The sequence below is a fragment of the Phyllostomus discolor genome, chromosome 13 (assembly GCF_004126475.2).
Source record: "Phyllostomus discolor isolate MPI-MPIP mPhyDis1 chromosome 13, mPhyDis1.pri.v3, whole genome shotgun sequence".
In the NCBI taxonomy this organism is placed as follows: Eukaryota; Metazoa; Chordata; class Mammalia; order Chiroptera; family Phyllostomidae; genus Phyllostomus; species Phyllostomus discolor.
This window is the reverse complement of record NC_040915.2, coordinates 57,502,106-57,522,532: the sequence shown is the minus strand read 5'-3', so window position 1 is coordinate 57,522,532 and position 20,427 is coordinate 57,502,106. Positions and strand designations below refer to the sequence as shown.

General features: G+C 49.1%; 1 protein-coding gene across 2 annotated transcripts in view; it reads right to left on the bottom strand.

Moving 5' to 3' along the window:
• The window catches only part of OSBP2 (oxysterol binding protein 2), a 130,599-nt gene extending 111,316 nt beyond the window's left edge, over positions 1–19,283 (bottom strand). The window contains exon 1 of one of the 2 annotated variants that reach the window (XM_028528439.2): positions 18,575–19,283. In XM_028528439.2, the coding sequence (XP_028384240.1) occupies positions 18,575–19,242 (668 nt within the window). In that variant the 5' untranslated portion in view covers positions 19,243–19,283. The remainder of the gene's footprint in view (positions 1–18,574) is intronic. The other variant, XM_028528438.2, reaches the window with a different exon arrangement.
• Positions 19,284–20,427: the final 1,144 nt, after the last annotated feature.

The window sequence follows — 20,427 nt, the reverse complement described above, 5'->3', positions numbered from 1 at the left end:
TGGGTGGGAAGTCAAGACAGAACTTATCCTTGCGGGGACAGCTCCTGGGGTCTCCCGGGAGGCTGGTCACGTTTCGTTTCTTTAGGTGGAGGGGTGGGGGGGTGGTTATTCTGCGTGTTCATTTTGTGAGCACGCCCTGAGCCACGCACTTCCTTGCCTATTTTTTGCTATGCATATTGTACTTTATTAAAGGTTCATATTGAAAAGAACAGGGATGAGGAGAATTCTTTCCTGTCAGTGGTGGCAGTAGCAATGACTGGTTTTCAGGGGTAGCAGAGGTAGGGGCGCCCAAGTGACATCAACGTCCAGTGCTTGGGTGGCAGTGTGTCTCCAGAATGGTTCTGTGGCATGACCTCAGTCATGGGTCTGGCTTCCCAGCCTGCCTTGTTCTCACCTCTCCTCTGAGAGCTCCGTTCTCTTGCCTTTTGGGGGATCCTGTGAACTCCTGACAAGCCTCCCAGTAACATTTTTTTTTTTTGGCTTAATATACCCGAGCTGGTTTTCTGTTGTTGTTGACTAAGAACCTGCTGGTACACACAGGCAGCGGCTGTAGAAGGGACGTCGGAGGCAGGGAGGGCAGTGAAGAAGGTCGTGCAAGAGAAGCAGCAGTTTTCAGCTCTTCTACCTCTGAGGCCACAGGAATGCTGTTAGGATCCTTCTGGGTCTCAGTTTATTCAGTCTAACTAGGGCATCCTGGCGGCTTACCTTAGAAGTGCCTCACGTGAATTAACCCTTTAAGATGCCGTAAGAACGGTAGGAAGGTTACCTCTCTCTGTTCCAGATGCAGACGCTGAGGCTAGGGGGTGTGGGCAGCTCACTGGAGGTCCCAAGGAGGGACCAGGCTACTAGGAGCCAGGCCCGCCCACCCACCCCACCAGGCTGCATGGACTTGCCCCCCAGGTTTCACTTGTCCCCTCAGAGCTGGCTGAAAGGCACCATTCAGAAAACACTCAGCATCCAAAGCGGCCTGTCAAACACAAGCATCTACTGTGCAGTGTTTGCTTCTGGGGATGAGACTGTCACTGTGAGACCTGACACCATTTTATTTTGCCTCTGGCCTCATTCTTTGTCACTTAAAGCTTCCCTTGAGGAATGTCAAATAAAAGCTGTTATACATTCTGCAGGAAGGATTATTCTAATGCAATTTTTAAAATTTAAAAAAAAAGAGGCTTGAGAGCCATTCTCTGGCTACTGAAGTGCATGTCACCTCATTTTTCGCACACGTGGCCCCACAGACAGTCCAGCCCAGCATCCCCGCCAGCACACCTCACATCCAGGCAACGTTTCACTTTGCGTAGGCGTCTGTCACAAACATGGCTCTCGTGATCCTCATCAGGGCTTATAAGTGGGCAACACAACCACTGATGTGTTCGTGTTCGGCAATTACTTACCAAACATATTCTATACGGCAGGCACTTGTGGAAGGAAATTAATCCCTCATTGTGGAGGCAAGAAAGGGTGGGGGAGACCAGGAAAAGGTAAATCTTGTGTTCTGATCCATTGAAATGGTAAACGGCAAAGCCAGAAATGGAACTTGGTTTCTTCGCCACCAGCACAGGGCTCTTTCCGTGGAGAATACCGGGGTATTGATCCAGAAAATATGTCTTGCTTTACTTGGTCATTGCATTTGCCACTCTCGAGCTAGAACTTACGTTCCATGAGACACAGACCTGGCCTGTCTTTTCCCTGTCCAGCCGAGAGCTGACACAGGGTGACAGCTCTGAGACGATGAGCTGGCTGAGTGAATTAACACATCAGTGTTACACGAGCAGTGGAGCAAACCCAGGGACATGACTCCGCCGCCCCACAAAGTTCTGCTGACCTCACACGCTGAAGGCACAATAACAGGGTAATATTCCTCACTAAATCCATTAACATTCCTCACTATAAAGTCATTAGATGCTTTTTGCGGTTCCATCAAAGTATCAGAATGCCACGCACCACCCAGCAACACGAATAAGGGTGGTTCTAAGATTAAGTAGAAAGCTTGTCACAGAATATTAGGCAAATGCTTCAGATTTCAAGTTTAGATGAAAAGGTCACGTCAAAGCGGAAAATGTAGGTACATGCTACCTTTCCAGCCAACGCAACGATAACCGACAATGTACTTCCCAGTTACTAAAGTTTTAAATGGCGAGGTTTGTCTGCCTCAGGTCTCACCTTCGGACTTCACCAGGCAGAATTCCAAGTCCTCTCCGGCACCCCTCCCTGACCTCTCACGTGCATCCCCTTGGCTGCAGCTGCCCTCCTCGGCCCTTGGCCCTCGCTGGCTAAGGGTCGTCTCCTGCCTGGACAACACCCACAGCTGAGAGGTTCCTGCATCTCGCCCAGCCCCTGCTAATCCACTCCCATGCTACACTGTTTTCTAAAACTTCACTCTGACTCCTGTCAACACGCTGCTTTAAACCCTCCAACTTCTCTTTGCTTTCCCTGGGATGAAGTCCTCACTCCTGAATAAGATTTACCAGTTCTTTCTGGGCCAGCTCCTCCCTGCCCCCTGCTTCCAATCCAGCCTGCTAGCCCCCCTGGCCTGAAATACAACTTCTCTCAAGAAACTTTCCTTACGTGCCCTGCTATCTCCCTCAGCCCTGCAGGCTTCCTCCCTGACAATTCTTACCAGTACTTTACCAGATCAATGTTCTTATCAGTGCTTTATCCTTCTGGTGCAGGGGGCGGTAGTAGTCTCAATTCACTGCTGTATCTCCAGAATCTAGCAAGTATTGGTCACGTAGTTTGTGTTCAGTAAATATTTGTTAAATGAATCGACTCAGCTCTCACCACCTTTAATTTCATCACAAAGACCACTGGCCAGAGTCACTAGCAAGGTCAGTAATAACACTAAAGTCAAGAAATGTTTGCCAGCGTGACTGGCTGTGCAGGAACTAAGAGGATTTGACCAGCGCGCCAGGGAGGACGGTTTTATACACGGACTGAACAAACAAGTAAATATATTGAGGATAATTGGAGCCAGATCTCTTACTGTCAGAGTCTGCAGTTAGAAATACAGGAGAAGGTTAGAAAAAAACAAAAGGTATCTGTGAAAAGAACCCAGAAGAAATGATGTCCCAGCAACAATGAACACACCTAGCACCCAGATTTGGGCTTCTAGATACCATTGTCCCCTAGAAGGAACCACGGCTCGTTGTAGAAAAGGCAGATTCTGGTACAAGAAGAACAAGGAAAATTTCGTTGTGCCAAAAAGTAAGAAAGTGTTCAAAGAGTAACGGGGAATGTGAAAAATGACACAGGAGGCTGTTTAAAAGGACTCCTCCTGGCCAAAGCTGGGACAGTTTGAGAATCAAAGTAAGTTAATAGTTACAGCTAGTAATGCATTGACTAAGACAGAAATCCATGAGTTCATACTGACATAAATAAATTATATAACTAAGTTCCTTAGAGTACAATGTTTATTTTTTTTAAGATTTTATTTATTTATTTTTAGAGAGGGAAGGGAGGAAGAGAGAGAGAGAGAGAAACATCAATGTGTGGTTGCTGGGGGTCATGGCCTGCAACCCATCCATGTGCCCTGACTGGGAATCGAACCTGCGACACTTTGGTTTGCAGCCCGCGCTCAATCCACTGAGCTACGCCAGCCAGGGAGAGTACAATGTTTATTAATAAATGTAAAAGGAATGCTGTTACTAGAAACTCTCCATTTGGCATCCATCATAATAATAACTAATTCAGGAAAGAACCACCAAAGGATGCTACAACCAAGTGGGTAAAGATTTGTTAATGAACAGGGTTTAACATACCTTCAAAGTGTCTCCCCATAAAAATGCTTTCTAATTACTTATGAAGAATTACAAAATTAACTAACTTCACAGTGGAGAAATGTGGCAAACAGCATCCTAACCCAACGATAAAAGTTCCATCACCAGTGGTAGAACGAAGCAACGTCAGGAGCCGCCTGAGACGGTGCAGCCTGTGGTGTTCCTGCCACGGACGCAGGGCCAAGTCTAAACAGAAAGGAATGCCAGGCAAGCCCGGGTCAAGTCACATTCTACAAAGTGACTGGCTTGTATTCATCAAAAATGTCCAGGTCATGAAAGACAAGGAAAATGGAAGAACTATTCCAGATTGAAACTAAACTGGCACAACCACCAAATGTAATCTATGATCCTGGACTGGATCTTGTACATATACAGGGTATTATTGGTAGGACTGGCAAAATAGGAACAGGGTCCGTAGATTAGATGATAGCATTACATCAGTGTCTGTACTTTGGATGCGCATAGCAGATGCCCTTGTTTTAAGGAATATACACGGAAGTATTAAGTGATAATGAGCATCATGTCTGAAACTTACTATTAAATATTTTTAAAAATACATGCATTAATATGTAGAAAGAATAAGGTACATATAGTATAACAACAGCTGGGGGATCTGAAGGTAGAGTACATAGGAGTGCTTTGTACTATTCTTGTGACTTTCCTCTAAACTTGAGATCATTTCAAACAAAACAAAAGATTTATTTTTTTAAAACCTGAGAGGAAATAGCAACAATTACAATGAATAGAGATTATTTGGATCCTGATTTCTAGAAACTGTAAAAAACAAAATTTAAATTGATGGGAAAATTTTAATATCGACTGACTGCATGTTTGATAATGTTAAGGAATTGGTAAAATTTCAGGGACAGTAATGCTGTTTTTTAAAAGCCTTCATATGTAAAGAGATACATACTAAAATATAAATATTATTGTTAAAATGACTTCTAATTGGTTTTAGAGAGGGAAAGAGGAAGGGATGGAGGGAGGAAAAGGGAGAAAGAAACAGATTTGTTGTTTCGCTTACTTACGAGTTCATTGATTGATTCTTGTATGTGCCCTGAGTGGGATTCACACCTGCAACCTTGGTGTATCAGGATGATGCTCTCTAACCAGCTGAGCTACTCAGCAAGGGCCTAAAATTGTTTCTTTAAAAATTCAGTTATTAAAATTAAAGCCGTCTGAGATTTGCTTCAAATTAAGCGAGGTGGGGAGGCCACACACTGACCCTAAGGTGAAACTTGCTGACACTGGGTGACGGGGACACGGGGGTCATTACACCAACATCCCCACTTTCACGTCTTTGAAAATTTCCATAAGAAAAAAACCCCAAAATCTATTTAAGACCCAAGGTATTGTAAATTCTTCCCCGTGCAGAGCAAGGGCCAAGAGCAGTGCTGAATGGCTCTGGTGATGAAGGGGGCTTCTCCAGTCCCAGCGGGCTGGCGCAGGGACCAGGCCGAGCACCCTGGGAAAAAGAGGAAGGATGCCAGGGTCCTAGGCACACGGCCGGATCTATTTCCAATGGGGCTGTAGGCCTGCAAATCCAAAGTCTCCTGCACAGAACAATTCAGGATTCTTGAACAGGTTTTTTTTTTTTTTTTATCATCACACAACCTCTATAGCTGCAGCCACAATCCACAGGATGTTCCGGCAACCTAGATTCTCCCTTTTACAAGTGAGCTGTTAAAAATCCAGCAGCACAAAAATATACCCCTAAAGAATACTACACTAAGCCAAGGAGGTTCTAAAAAAGAAACCCAGTTACCAAGCCAAGCAAAAGACTGAAATGCTATGAATTAGAGGTTCATTAAGGAAACATCTGAGTCAAAATTTAACTAACACACCGAGGCCAGTTTCTAAATGCACAGATTGCAAGTTTACAGATCTGACAGCAAGACATAGAATTCATTCAGGAATTCTACTTTTTCTCTTCATGGCCGTCAGTATTATAGGCACTGATATTCATACTAGATGAAATAATCTTACATAAAAGTGACTCCCACCACACTGCAACTGAAGCAGAAATGACAGCTCAACTCCTGTCAAAATGTGACAGCAGCCTGCAAACCCAAAAGTCTCACGTCACGGGGAGTGCCTAGCTCCCAGAACAGAGCCTGCATTTAAAAGAACCATCATCGCTGCTTGGGGCAGGCACTGGGTTCAGGTCAGTGAGCAAGACAGACAAGCTCTGGGCGTCCATGGGGTAGGAACTCTCTTGGGCCTCCATAGCACCAACAAGAGTGTGTGACCTTCTGTGTCCCCTCTGCCATTTGGACTGAATGAGGGTAGGGCCCTGGCAGCAGAGGGGGGTCTCCCCACAACAAGGTTCCCGAACTCCAGGAGGATAGCCCACAGCCTGGCTACCCCCCAACAGAGGCCTCAGATACGCCTTCCTCATCCTCTGGCAAATCCAGCCTTACTTCCTGCGGTTAAACAGGAGGTTTTCACTAGTTGGGCAATCAACCACTACTAGCAAAACCCTTACATTCAAAACATCCCTTTCACTTATGAAACAGTTTGCCAAGAACTTCTTCACGGTTTGTTTCAAACAACAAAGCAGGGCTATTTACAGATAAGGAAAGTGGGGGTCACAGAGGTTCGGAGCCTTCCTCCCACATTGGGCAGGGCCGACCAGTGTAACCAACAGGATACTATGAAAATAAGAGTGTGACTTTAAGGGTAGGTCAGAATAGACCCTGTGGTTCTTGCTTGCCCTCTCTTGCATCGCTCCCCCTGGGAAAAGCCCGCTGCCATGTTGGGAGGACACTCCAGCAGCCCTCTGGAGAGGTCCACAAAGTGAGGGGCCAGGCCTCCTGCCAACAACCAGATCACTTTGTGAGGCAGGTGAGGGAGCCACCTTGGAGTGGAGCCTCCAGCCCCAGTCAAGCCTCCAAATGAGCACAGCCATCGTGAAACATCCTGAGCCAGAGTCACCCCAACTAGCTACCCACTCGTGCATCCCTGACCCATGGAAACTCTGGGATGTTTATTACTGTTTTAAGCCACTAAATTTTGAGATGATTTGTTAGGTAGCAATAGATGACACACAGGGACACTGAACCAGTCTCTCCAAAGAGGAAGGGTGTAGCCATGTGGAAGGGGTAAGTCCAGCTGTGTGGGACAGGGAAACATCCCAGTAAGGACAGCTGTTGCCTGGAAACCCATCTCAGCTCAACAAAGGAAGAATTTGCTAACATTCCGAGTTGTCTAGGGCACACCAGCTTGTCATGGCAGATAAAGATTTGCTCAGGGGCTGGTGCTAATGGGGCAGAGATGCTATAGGAAGAAGTCAATGACCAGAGAGATGGTTGGACTAGATGACCTTGAGGTTCGTTTCCTACCTAGAGAGTCTCCCACCACCACACCGTGCAACTTAAGCAGGGCCCGGAGAACCTGGCCCGTCAGCCCCCCAGGCACTGAAGACACATCTGTGCCATGTGTGGGCAGCTAACAGTTACTGAGCACTGATTTTCACATGTGCTGGGCCTCCTGGGAGGAAACAGATGAAACGTGAGTGACTTGTCCTGCCCTGAAGCTGCTTTACATGCACATAAATGACACAGTGCCACCAAGTACAACCTAGGGCAGCAAGGGGAAGGGAAGCTGGAGGCTGCAGCCCGAAGGCAGAGATAATGTCTGCAAGTCTGCAAGGCGGGTCACGAGGCACTCAGGTGAGAGACAAGGCACTACAGGAATCTTCTCAGAGGTTAAGAATGCCTTACACCGTCTCCAGAAGGCGAAGACTCAAGCTGATGGGCAAAATACATTCCAACTTAGAACTGCAAGCCCCAGAAGAAGAAAATCACTTCTGTGCCTGCATCTAGCAAAATAATTTCATTTTCCAAAACTGGAGGATTCTAGGCAGGCACCTTTCTTGGCATAACATGTGAACAACTCAGCAAAAGGTGGTGCCCCCACTCAGTCTGCTTGCGAGTCTCCCGAGACCAGAAACTGGAATACATCATGTAGCTCTGTTCCCATGCTCCCCCGGGGCTCAGGTGCAAGAGGCCTGGACCAAATCCATTAGTGACAGTAGGAAAAAAAGGGACAGAAGCACCTGGATGCTGCAACAGCAACTCCTAACTGCTTCCAAAAGCCTATGGCCCCAGGGACAAGATGGCCAGTGAACATCTGGGCCTGCAAAAGCATCCCCAACTCTTTCTCTGCCAGGTCAGCCACCAGCTTCCCAGACGTCTGGGCTCTTAGCTCCAAGCCATTAAGTCAATAGACATTTCCTGAGCATTTTAACGTGCCAAGCCCATGCCAGGGATAGGTCATCTATGACAGGGGTCCCGCAACATCCCTGCCCCCGCACTGGGCCACAGAGAAGGAGGTGAGCTTGAATGTATTGTGCTTGAATCATCCCAACACCATCCCCCTGCCCCCAGTCCATGGAAAAACTGTCTTTCTCAAAAGCAGTCCCTTGTGCCAAAACGGTTGAGGACCGCTGGTCTATGACATCTAATCTCTCCCCCCACTTCTTCCACTTGGTACCCCATCATGTTCTCATGAAGCTGGGGCTAGAAGGAACCCAAGATCACCTGATCCAGCCATGCTACCTCACAGATGAGGATGAGATCACTGGAAGGAAGGTCAGAGCCTGGAACAGACTGACGCATTTTGCCCAATTCTTAACACCCTCCCTGAATTAAAATCCTATGTCTGTCCATACCCTCTGCCATGGAACTTTGCAGAATCGCCCGCTAGAATGGGGTGTGAGTATATTTCCACCCCACTGATACACCGGACAGAGCCATGTGCCTTGAAACAGCCAGTGGAATGTGGCCCGGAGTGAGGGTGTGCAGGCTCGAGGCAGGGTGCTGTGGGCAGCAGCCACCTCCTGCCACATGGCCCAAGGAGAGAAACAGAAACAAGACTGGACTACAGAGAGGAGAACAAGAAGAGATGCAGACATGAGAAGTAAAACAAAAACAAAAACACAACAACAGTGCAAACAGCTGGGCAAGCTTTGTAAAACTCTTCTCTGGTCTCACAAGAGAATCTTTCACCCTTCCTGCCCCAGTTGCTCAGGAAGGTTTTTGCCACTTGCAACCAAAAAAGCCTAAAAAAAATCAAGACAACTGTCGACCTAATTTCTGTGTTCAATATGGCCCATGTTGTTGATTCAGAGAGTAAAAATTACTAGGAAACATTTTCAGTTCAATTCTTGGTCCAGCGGTTAAGACAGTACTGTACTGCTGAAAATGAGGTCTCTGGTTCAGTTCTGGCCCACGCACGTCCACCTTATTCTTCTGAGATGCTCACTCTGAAGTCAGCCAGCCACCAGGAGCTCACGTGGACAGAGCTCACGGAGAAGCCCTGAGGCTCTGTGGGGAAAGAGAGCTGCTCGGCCGGCCTCCAGATGGGCCGGCTCCCGCCAACTCCACTCCCACCATCTATCTGACTGCAGCGCCATGGGAGGACCTGACCCAGAACTGTCCAGCCAACCCCCTTCTGAATTCCCAACCAACAGAAACTGCAAGCAATTATAAAATCTTTGTTGTTTTAAGCCTCGAAGTTATACAACAGTAGATAACTGACCAACCTAGTGCACATGGGCAGCTGATCTTGCCAACTGTTGGAGCGTTTGGCAAGCATCTGATCATAAAGGGACAAAACGAGCTTCTCGTGAAGCCTCCCGAACCAATACTCTTGCTGCATGGTCACATGCAGAGCCAGTCCTGAAGAAAGGTAAGCCGGGCAGGGGATCTCCTGAAGAAAGGTAACAGGTGGGGAACCAAGAATGAGGAAAGGCTCCCCCAACACCCCAGCCAACAGGGGTGCACACCCAGATCATAATACACAACAGTGTCAGAGGAAGGATGGTTCCACCAGCCCAGCTCATTGCAGGGGAGTCTAGGTAGGTCCATGCCGAGGTGACCTGGAAATAAGACTGCCCTGCTAGGATGCCTGCAGCGATGAGAAGGGGTTCTCCTGGGTGAGGGGATGGCAGGTGCAGAATCTGGAGGGGAGAGTGAAAGGCACGTGGTTTGCCGAGGGGCAATAAGATGAGTTGGGCAGAAGAAGGACAAGGCCCAGGGAAGAGGGGTGAGGAGGAGAAATGAGAGAGAGGCCTGACCAAGAAGGGCAGAGAGTGGTGAGCCCAGGGAAGCCACACACCATATTTTAGGAAGACAGCACCTTCTGCTGCTCCAAAGGACAACACTATCTGGCAGCTCCCTATGCAAGCTCAGCAATGCCATCTGCCCTCTTCTTGGTTTAGGCAGTGGCCCAGCGATGCAGATCAAATGGTGAGTCAAGACTGTTAAATCGGTATTAAATGCACAGGGCTATGGCTGAGCATGTGATGAGGTGTCAAGGAGTGAAGCTAAGTGATCAGAACCCTGAGAACTCTTAAAAATGGAAACAGACGCGGGGAAGAGTCACACTTCAAAGAAAAAAGCATGCAGCACCCAGCATGACCCCAGAACTCACTGACAGTTTGCTTCATGTATGTGATTAAAGCCACATCTCTGCGTAGTGACACCTGCTATGTGATTCGCCACACATCAAGCTGCCAATTTCAATTTTGTCCAGAGTGTTTCTTACCATCTCTTCCTCCCCACATGTCAGTATCGAGTAGTTGTCCAGGAAACAGGCCCAATCTCCTCAATTTCTGCATGACGTAAGTAGATTAAGGAACCTCACACCCTTTTTGCAGACCTGGCTTTCTTTATTGACACAGTTTGCCAACTACATCCTAGAAGACTACTCGAGGTATGAAAGCCACATACTTGAATACCCACCTCCCTGGGGGCTCCCCCACAGCACGTGGCCTGGACCTGCTGGCCTTTTACTGCATGGCCAGGATGAATGTAGACTTCCTTCCTCCTGTTCTTCCCCCCACCCCTCTCCGCTTCTTCCTCCTCCATGGTGTGGTCTGATGATGGTACGCAGGTCTATCTCCCACACTGCCTTGTACACTGTTGGTCCTCAATAAATGATTCAACCAAGGCTGGTATATTCTCACTGTCACAATGTTCCAGACTGCTCAGCAGGCCCCAAGCTTGGAGTAATGGATTCTCCCTAAAGAAGGGGCCAGGGTCAGTAGCAGCCAGAGAACTCACACCAGACATCCTACCAAAGTGACAAGAGTACCTGCAGATGAAGGAGGTCCATGTGGCAAGTATACCCCAGTCACATGCAAAAACAAAGCCACCAAAAGCCTTGGGGCCATGGCCGGGCCCCAACTTGGCCTTAGCTCAGCTGGTTAGAGCATCACCTGGGTAAGTGAAGGTTACAGATTTAATCCCTGGTCAATGCACATACAAGAATCAACCAATGAATGCATAATTAGATAGAAGAATGAATCAATGCCCCCCCTCAAAAGTAAATTAAAAAAAAGCCTTGGGGAAGGTATATATCAGAAAAGCATCTCTGAAGCAATAAACCAACCACATGGTCAGAGGCTCCGCAGAGAAGGCCCTTGGCACACAGAGCAGCAGACCCTGCGGTGGCTTAGATGTTCTGCAAAGCTGGTATGTGCTTCATCCGATAAGAAACTAGAAGCCACTCTGCCACCTAAAGCCACGTGTAAGCGCTCATCTCTTACACTTGAACCACGGTGAGGACTGGCCCTGACTGCTATCACTGAAATCTGCAAACAGGAAGATCAGGCCTGGGCAGGAAAGAATTAATACAGTAGGCCTCACACTGCTCATCCTTTGAAAGGCCTGTGTCCAAGGCTGACCCTTGGCTGGAGTCCGGGAGTCTGGATTTGGAGAGTACTCCCCTTCCCTAACTGGTAAGGGTGGCTGACTGCACCTAACTGCTTGTACAATGCCGTCTGTGCTGAACACCTGCTTTCCTTCTGGGAGTCTGAACTTTGGCAACGTGCCTGAGGGTGCCCATGTGACCAGCCCCCAGGGAAAAGCCTGGGCACTGAATGTCTAACAATCATCCCTGGTGGGCAACATTTCACATGTGTTGTCACAACTTGTGTTGTTGCTGGAGGAATTAGTGTCTCCTGGGTGACTATAATGGCCAAGGACCCCTGGAAGCCAACACCTTCCCTTTGCTAATTGTGCTTTGCTGCCATAAAGCACAGCTGTGAGCACAACTTAATGAGTGAGTCCTGGAGTCCTAGGGGCCATCCAACCTGTAGTCTCAGAGACCTTGACACAGGACCCCAGCGAGGAGTCTCCACAATGTGTGGTGGGTAGTCACCTCGGCACAGGCTAAGTCTGGAGGCTTTTTGAGTCCTGATGCTGCTCATGAGCTCCCACTTCTTCCTCCATTTGACAGAAAAATAAGGAAGAGCCTGCACTCCTCACCAAAGCTGCAAACTAAAAAAATCACTTTGACACCTGCAGAGAATCCCAGTGATGTGAGGGCCTATTAGTCAGTTGGATCTAACAGAGTGGAGGCCTCACATCTGATCCGTGGCCTGCTTCCCACAGGGTCTTGAATACTTCACGTGTGCAAGGCACACCATCAAGAGCACGTGAAACCAGTTAAAGAGTTATGTGATTGTGATTTTAAAAGCCCTTTTAAAAGCTTTACCTTTGCTCCCCATTCCTCCAGCCACTGCCACACTTTCAACGGGACATCATTCCAGGTATATACAGACAACTCGTGCAACTCCACGTAAACACAAATGAGGACCACAGACATGGGGTATTGTTTCACGGAGGAGGCTATTCCAACACATTCAGACTCTGTCAACATAAAATACCCAGATAATCTGCATTTTTATAACTGTCACTTTTCAGCCCTCCTGGCTTAAGCCAGCAATCTCCAATTAATCTTCCCCCATCTTATTTCAGCAAACGAGTTTTGGAAATTGAAAACATTCAAAAAATGCAAACTTGCACTAATATCCTCGGCTTTCTGAAATCCCCCGGAATCACAGGCAACTCTCGTTCACTCACTCAACCATTCAGACTGGCCAAGCTACTGAGGGCTTATCAGCAGTAAAGCACCACGCCAGGCTCTATGCTGAATACTAAGATGCCACAGACTGGGCCATGGTGTCCCTTTGACACAGAGCTGTCTGCAGAGATGCCCACATCCACTCTCTGTCAACTCCCGGTAGTCCCTGGATCAGTCAGGGGCCAATGCGGGTATTTCAAGTGGGAGAAATCCAAACCAAGGAACTGCTAACCCAGGGCATGGAACTATTGAAAGAGAATCCTGGAAGAGACGAAGCAACTCCAGGGCCATCGGTAGGGAGCAGGCACCATGGGGGGTTGTCCTGTCCAGGGCAGAAGCTGGGACGCCAGTTTAGCAGAAGGAGGACCTGAACCATGATGTGGCACTGGGAACGGAGAGGAGGGACCAAAGGAGAGAGACAAAGCAGGGTGTGTCGATTCCATCTGATGTGGGATGAGGAAGGGAGGAGGCAGCAGGAATGACTCAGAGGTTTTCAGCTATTCATAGAAAGAAAAGTTAGGAGGAAGAGCAGGTTTTGTGGGGGAAGTTACAATTTGTGTCACTAGACCTTGCTAAGAACATTGTTTTCCATTGTGCTCCTCCAAAACATGCTGCTAGTCCACTCAAGACCTCTTGTGCTATATGCTAATACACTTCAAACAAATGTTTATATGTTATCAACCTGTGAGCTCTTTTTCAGCCTCCTAATGGTTTCACGGTATAAAAGACTGAATGAGATTCCAAATTAAAGCTGAATCCAATATAATAAGCCCCTTCTAGCGGGGAGACCCCAACAGCTTAACCTGCAGACATGCACCCCCAACGTCACGTTTTCAGGGACACGTTGCACCTGGATAGTCTTTCCCCATCTCCGCCCTTCAAGGATTACCTGCAGTGATGCTGAAAACCCCATTCCCCGGGGCCCAGTCCCCATGAGGGGCTGCCTTTGAGAGCCAGCCTCCCCGGAGCAATGAGTGCATGACCCGTCCTAGAGGCGAAGATGTCTTGGTGTGACATCTTCTGTTACCTAGCCAACACCCCAGAAAGGGTCCAGGTCACCAAATGTTCAGTGGCCTTCCTTACCCAGAAGACTGTCCAAATGTACTTTCACTTGGCTGAAGCCTTCTTTCTTCGAGACCCAGACTAGTTTCTCCGAGGCCTTCCTTGCTAACTGGCTTAGCCATTCCCACCCACAGATCAATCTGAACAACAAATTAATTAAAAACAAATGTTTCTGTTTGAAATATTTTCCTGGTGAACAAACGTCATTTAGAATGTCACCAAACAGGCAACTGGCATACAGCAAAATAGAATTTTGCTTAACCGAGTCACTTTTGTCATTAATGTAGATAAAGCTAATGCCTGGCACACTATCTCCTAAAGGACTCGCCGATGCCAAACACCTTTGGAACCACATCATTTATGACTTTTTCCCTAATTTCATGTAATTGTGAAATTTCATGTTTCAAGTATTTTAATTATTTTAATATCATGAAATATTTTAATTTCATGTTTCCTGTGAGATCAGAACTGGGGAATGAATTTTTTAATGTGAACTAACACCTCCCTCCACCACCCTCTCCAAAAAAAAGAAAACTGAGCACAAAACCATATTCTCCTTGTTGGGACCCAAACAGATGTGTGATTAAGAATGCCACACAATAGGATAAGAACCTCATCTCCTGTATTTATTTATGTTCCTACTACATGGTTGGAAAGAAAGAAAAGCCTGCTAACAATTACCCAAACTTTCCAGAAATTCTTTCTATATGTGATGATATTTACCAAAAGCATTTTTCATTCCTGATAATATAAATGTTACTAAGCCCAGCTGTTCAGCATTATGTATTTTCTCCCTTAGAATAAGCTTAAGTGAACAAATGAGCTTCCCCAGCAAAATCCAGGGCAGAAGTACCCTAGGAAGCCACCGTTAATGGAGAAAGCCTAATCCAAACCCCCCGTGGTTTTTCTATTAAGGTAAAAATAATAGGAACTGACATGCAGGTCAAGACTGTGAGATGCCATAGTATACCCATTTGATTCAAGTCAATGTTGATAATATCAAGTTCTGCAAAGAATATATATCCACAAAAGCTCTTATTAGTTGCAGGTGGGAGTATAAATTGGTACAAACATTTTGGAAAACAGTTTGGCAAAGGTGAGGCGAACATGCATATTGTCTACATCCCAGCGATTTCACCCAAGGGAAATTCCTTCATGTGTCCAAGAAATTTCGTAGTCACCCACCAAGAGGAAAATGAATAAATAAGAAGTGGTACACTCACATTCTCAACTGTTACAAATCAATTAGAATAAGTCCCCCAAAATCATATGCTGTAAAACACCCTTTTTAATGAAGTTAAAGATAGTTGCAATGAAAAATATAGTTTTTTGGAACTGCATGTAGATGAAATAAACCTAAATACAAAGGAAAGAAAGAGGCCAGTTACTAGGATTTGAGATGAAGATGGGGGCAAGTCGGAGGATGGGATGGGGGAAGGAGTACAAGAAATATGTGCCCACATCTTCTCCAAACACCAGGCTTCACGGAGGGAGGGAGGGAGGAAAGGAGGGAAGGAAGGAAGGAAGAAGGAAGGAAGGAAGGAGGAAGAAGGAAGGAAGGAAGGAGAAGGAAGGAAGGAAGGAAGGAAGGAAGAAGGAAGGAAGGAAAAGGGAAGGAAAGAAGAAGGAAGAAAGAAAGAAAGAAAGAAAGAAAGAAAGAAAGAAAGAAAGAAAGAAAAGAAAAGAAAGAAAAAGAAAAATGATGGAGCGGTCTTTCCAGAAGGGAAGCCTGTAAGAGAAATGACTCTGATTTCTTGTCGACCAGCCATGTCACCCAGCAGGTAAGCCTGACTCTGCCTGGCCCCTAAGGAGAGATAATAAAAATTCTTTCCCTCTGTTTTAGCTCACAAGTACCTGAATCTTGCCTCTATTCCAACCACATGCACTTGGAGGGCTACCACGAGCTGGAGGTCTGGGTTGGGTGGGAAGAGACAGCGCACATGCCTGGTGCAGGGCACAGACGGGGCCCCGGATAACCCACCCTGCTACTCTGCTGTCAGTTATGAGTGACCAGCCTGGAGGGCACTCAGTCCTGGACCCCAGCAGGCGGGATGGCCCTGCCTGGTCTGGAAGCCAGGATTCAGAGCAGAAGCAGGAACCACAAAGTGATGTCGAACATCGAAAGTGCTGAGAGACACAAGGAGGAGCAGGCCAGCGTTTCCCAGAAGGCAAACTGGAGTACCTGGGAAAACGTGGTAATTCTGCCTCCACTGCAAAGTGTCTTTTCTGCACATGGAGACTTACTCATCTCCTGCAGCATTCAGGGACAGCCTGCAAGCTAGGTGCCTCTGAGTAAGCCACCAGAGTCCATTTATTCAGCCTCCGTTTCCCCTCTTATAAAATGGGAATGAGGACCTCTTCACAGCCAGCCTCACAAGGGACTAAATGAGAGCATGGGGAGGTAAAATGTTGGGAATCGTTCGTCCCGCCCAGGGGAGTCGAGCAACAATTCCGTCCACCTTAGAACCTACAAACATCCAAACCGAAAACCACAGAGCAAGCAAGCAAGCACTCAAGAACCTCGCTCCCATGCTCTCCTCCCCGCAAACCAGTGTTTGTCCCCACAACCTTATCGACAAGCAATAAGTTTTCTTAGCTACCCAGAGAACCCGCACATTTGAAATTTTGCCTTAAGTGCCAACTGTCTATAAAGCCTAAACCAGAGATATTGCAGGTCTGGTTCCACGCCACCACAATAAAATGCATATCGCAATAAAGTGAGTCGTCATCTTTCAGCTGATGGAGGGTCTTGCCTTCAATTTTTAAAAAACACAACATCCCCCGGGGCTAACCCCCTGAACCTGTCTCCTAGGCCCCTTTTCTCTTTCCAGTGAGCCAAAGCAGCCCCCACCTAAACAGCTCTCCCCTGTTGCTTCTTCTACCATAAGCCCTTCCGTGTTTCACTGTCCCCGGCTTTAATAAATGTACACTCAAAATAAAAACAAAATAAGAAAATGCAGTATCTGTGAAGTGCAACAATGCAAAGCACAATAAAATAAGGTAGGCTTGTATAAGTTATTTTAAGAAAAGAAGATGGGACGTCTTTGCTTGTCTAATTAAAATCAAACAAAAATGCAAGAGGTCAGGTTTTCCTTCCACTAGAACTTCCTACCACTGTGGGACCCTGTACTCATAAGCATGACCTTGACTCCTCTAGGTTAGCAGCACCTGGTATGATACAGACAACTTAGAAATGCTGAACTCAAGGATGAGTGGGCGTCTGGAACAGGCTCAGACTTTCGAGTGCAAAAGGCCTGGATCAGAATTTCTCTCCAGCACCTATCATCCCCCTGTTAAGCCTCAGAACCCCTCATTTGTACAACAGGACAATCCTGGAGCCACCGGACAGTGTCACTGTGAGAGTGAAATACACGTAAATGAACACAACGTGAAACAGGGTATGAGGTTCACAACCGACATGCCCTACATGTTACATCCCTTGCCTTTAAGAAAACAAAGTGATATTTATACCAAATCACTGATAATCCCTGTCATTGCATGTCGGTGAAATGTTGACTTACCTGACAGTACGATAAATGGGATAAAAAAGACACTTGGAAAAGGATCTCTCTGCTCCACTGCCTAACTCCAAGAAGGCCATGTTCTGTGGGATGTGTATTGGCACAGCTGAGTGGGCTGAGCGGCCTCAATGCACCGCACGTGAAGGGAATATTAGAAACACATGTCAGCTTTCTCCTCTGCCCGGACTTAAAGACAGGTGATCCCCATTTTGGAATGGGAGCCATCGGTTAAGTTCAGAGGAGTTCCCAAATTCTCTGGGGCGCTCAGTCATCCTCTAGAAGCTATGTTCCAAAAAGTCTAGAAAAGACCACATTAAGTCCTATGGTGGGTGGCCTGAAGGGACACTGCCTGGCCGAGTGACCTGAGCAAACAGCAGGGCAGGGCCCTCCTGTTTGCAGTGACAGCGGAGCAGTGCTTCTCAGACTATGGTCGGAAGCAGCATCACCTGGGAACTTGATAGACGTACCCAAGCTCAGGTGCCTCCTAGATCCACTGCATCAGAAACTCAGCAGGTGTGAGGAGGGGCGGGGCAGCACTCGGTGTTTCAACAAGCCCTTCAGGGAAATCTGATGCCCTCGGGTTTGAGAATCAATGGTATGTAGAGTGACCTGAGATCTCAAAGTTTAAACTAACCATCACCAGGAAATATACCAAGGCTACAATAGAAAAAGGAGAGAAAGCCTTCAGTATCTTTCTCTTTCCAGCCATTTCAGTGAGCAGACAGTGTTCGCTATATCCCACCACTAAACAATTTTGAATCTCATGTGGCTTCTGGAATAAGGAAGGCCACAGCGGGCTGCTTCCTGAGTCTCCGCAGAATGCCAAGATGGGCTCTCCAAGGGCGGGAGCTGTGTCTCATACATCTGTGAGTCTGCTGTGCCCAGCCCAAGGCCTGGCAACTAGCAGGCATCAGGAAAGGTGGGAAACAGAGTGAGCAACTGAGGAGGTAACCATGAATGGGCCCCAAGGACTGAACAAGGTCCTTGTCTTAGCTCCTGAACCAGAAAGCTCCTGAACCAAGGACTCGGTGGGGCTGACTCTGGCAAGGGGCCCAAGTCCCACCATTACCAACACCAGAGGGGCCCTGAGGCACCAGACCACTCCCACACTCCACTTTCCTGCTCACACCCAAAATCCACTTGGCTTGCCACAGGTCATGTCCACAGGGGACTCCCCTGCCAGAGGTCAGTGCTCTCAGCCCTGGGAGGTTGGCTGAAGACATTAATTCTGCTCGAGTGCATGTTCCCAAACATCCCTAGGCTAGTAGTGGTGTCCTCCGACCCCAAATGCCCTCTGCGGCATCACCATCCTCCAGACTCAGGTGCCCCACGGTGGCACTTTCCTACCTGTAGTAAGACAGCAGCCCGTTGCTGAGCACGAACCAGCGGCGCTGGTAGCCCTTCAGGTAGTTGGTCCACTTGAGGAGCCAGCCCTTGAAGCTATCCAGAGGGAGCGAGGCCATTGGGAAGGTGGAGATAGTGCCAGTTCCTGACACTTGAACCCCCAAAGGCATCCTCACCTGTCCAGGTCGCAGAGGAGGTGGGGGCTTTGACACGGGCTGCGACCCTGACTCGGGTCTGGTAAAGGACATGCTCCCCACTCCTGGCCCCAGAGCCGGTGACTGTTCAGATGGGGCCTTGGCGAAGTAGGCTGCCCCTACATTTGAGCCGAACTCTTCCCGGAGCCCTGACCCCGGCCCCGGCCCCAGCAGCAGTTCCGATTCCTGTCTGTGCCCTGGCCTTGGAGACGTCTTCTGGTACCCAGACTGCGATCTTGGTACCAGCTCCGAAACTGGCTCCGACACCTGTTCGGACGCCGACTCCCGCTCCGGCTCAGCCACTGGCTGGGGCTGGGGCTGAGGCTTCGGCTCCACTCCGGAGCCGGGCGTGGAGGCGCTCATGGCCGGTGCCACCGTGTGGCACGACAGACAGGGAACAACCGTGAACAGCGACGAGAGCCCGCGGGAGCGGCCGCCACAGCCGCCGCCTCGGCACAGAGCGGCCGCTTTCCCCATAGAGCCGGCGGACCCGAGCGCGGCCGAGCTGGGGGGAGGGGGCGGCGGGGGGCGGGGCCGCGGGCGGGGCCGGAGCCCCAAGGCCGCGCGGCGCGAGGCGTGGGCGCGTGCGGGGCCCTCCGCTGCCCCGCGCCCCTGGCGCCGCTTGCGTCGGCTGGCTGTTTCCTCCTCGCGCTCGGCGGGCGGGCACCCGGGTCCCTCCCCGGCGTCGCCGGCGCGCGGCTCGGCGTCTGGCACTCGGGAGGCGCCCTCGGAGCAACACCTGTGGGGCGCAGCGCGTGGTGGGCGGGCGGCTGGGAAGCGACGGCGCGCTTCAGGCCACCAACCCAGCCTGAGCTCCAGCCCGTGCCAGGCGCCGGGGGAACAATGATGAATGCGGAGCCCGCCGGCTCCCGGCGCAGCCTCTCCCAGCGCAGCCTCTGCCCGCGGGCCCCTGCGCCGGCGCTCAGTCCAGGGCGAGTTCGCTCCCGAAACCCAGGGAAGCGGAGGTGAGGGGTAGGCGGAGAGCAGGTGCCGCGCTCACAAACCAATAAATGCGCCCGAAGCACAGGGGCCCGGCCCGATGACGCTGAACGCCGAGGAGGACGCCCACCGCCCCCCACGGCAGCCATTACCTGGCTGTGGATCCTTCCCGCGGCGACCAGACTTGGTGGCTCCAGGCCACCGCCGCCTCCACCTCCTGGGCCAGCTGGCCTCTGCTTCGTGCCAGGGCACCGCAGCCGGCGGCATAGTTCAGGCTCCGTATAAACAAATACAGAAATTGTGTCTAAAAGCGCATTCTTAACTTGGACCTCGTGGACATCCCTGGCAATCTTGGCGGCTGGTCTGTGATGCCTCCGCAATGGTCCGCGGAGTTTTACGTGTCTGTGCATTTTTTTAGGGAGAAGTTCCATAGTTTTCATGGGACTCCCAAAGGACTCTGTGATCCTAGAAATGTTAAACGTCACTGATTAAGAATCCATCCTAAAAAGAAAGGTCGATGGTTACCACAATCAGAAATACAAGTAGAAAGGTGGGATGTTGGGCTTCTGCCCAGGCGCTCGCGGCTGTAGACCTCTGGGCAGGCGGCTCCCCTGTGTTCAACCGACGTGTTTTATACCCCTCGCCCCTACCCAGGGATTATGCCTGATCTTGCTTGAGACAAGACGGCCTGTGCGCGGACCACGCCTACGTGAAGTGATGGCA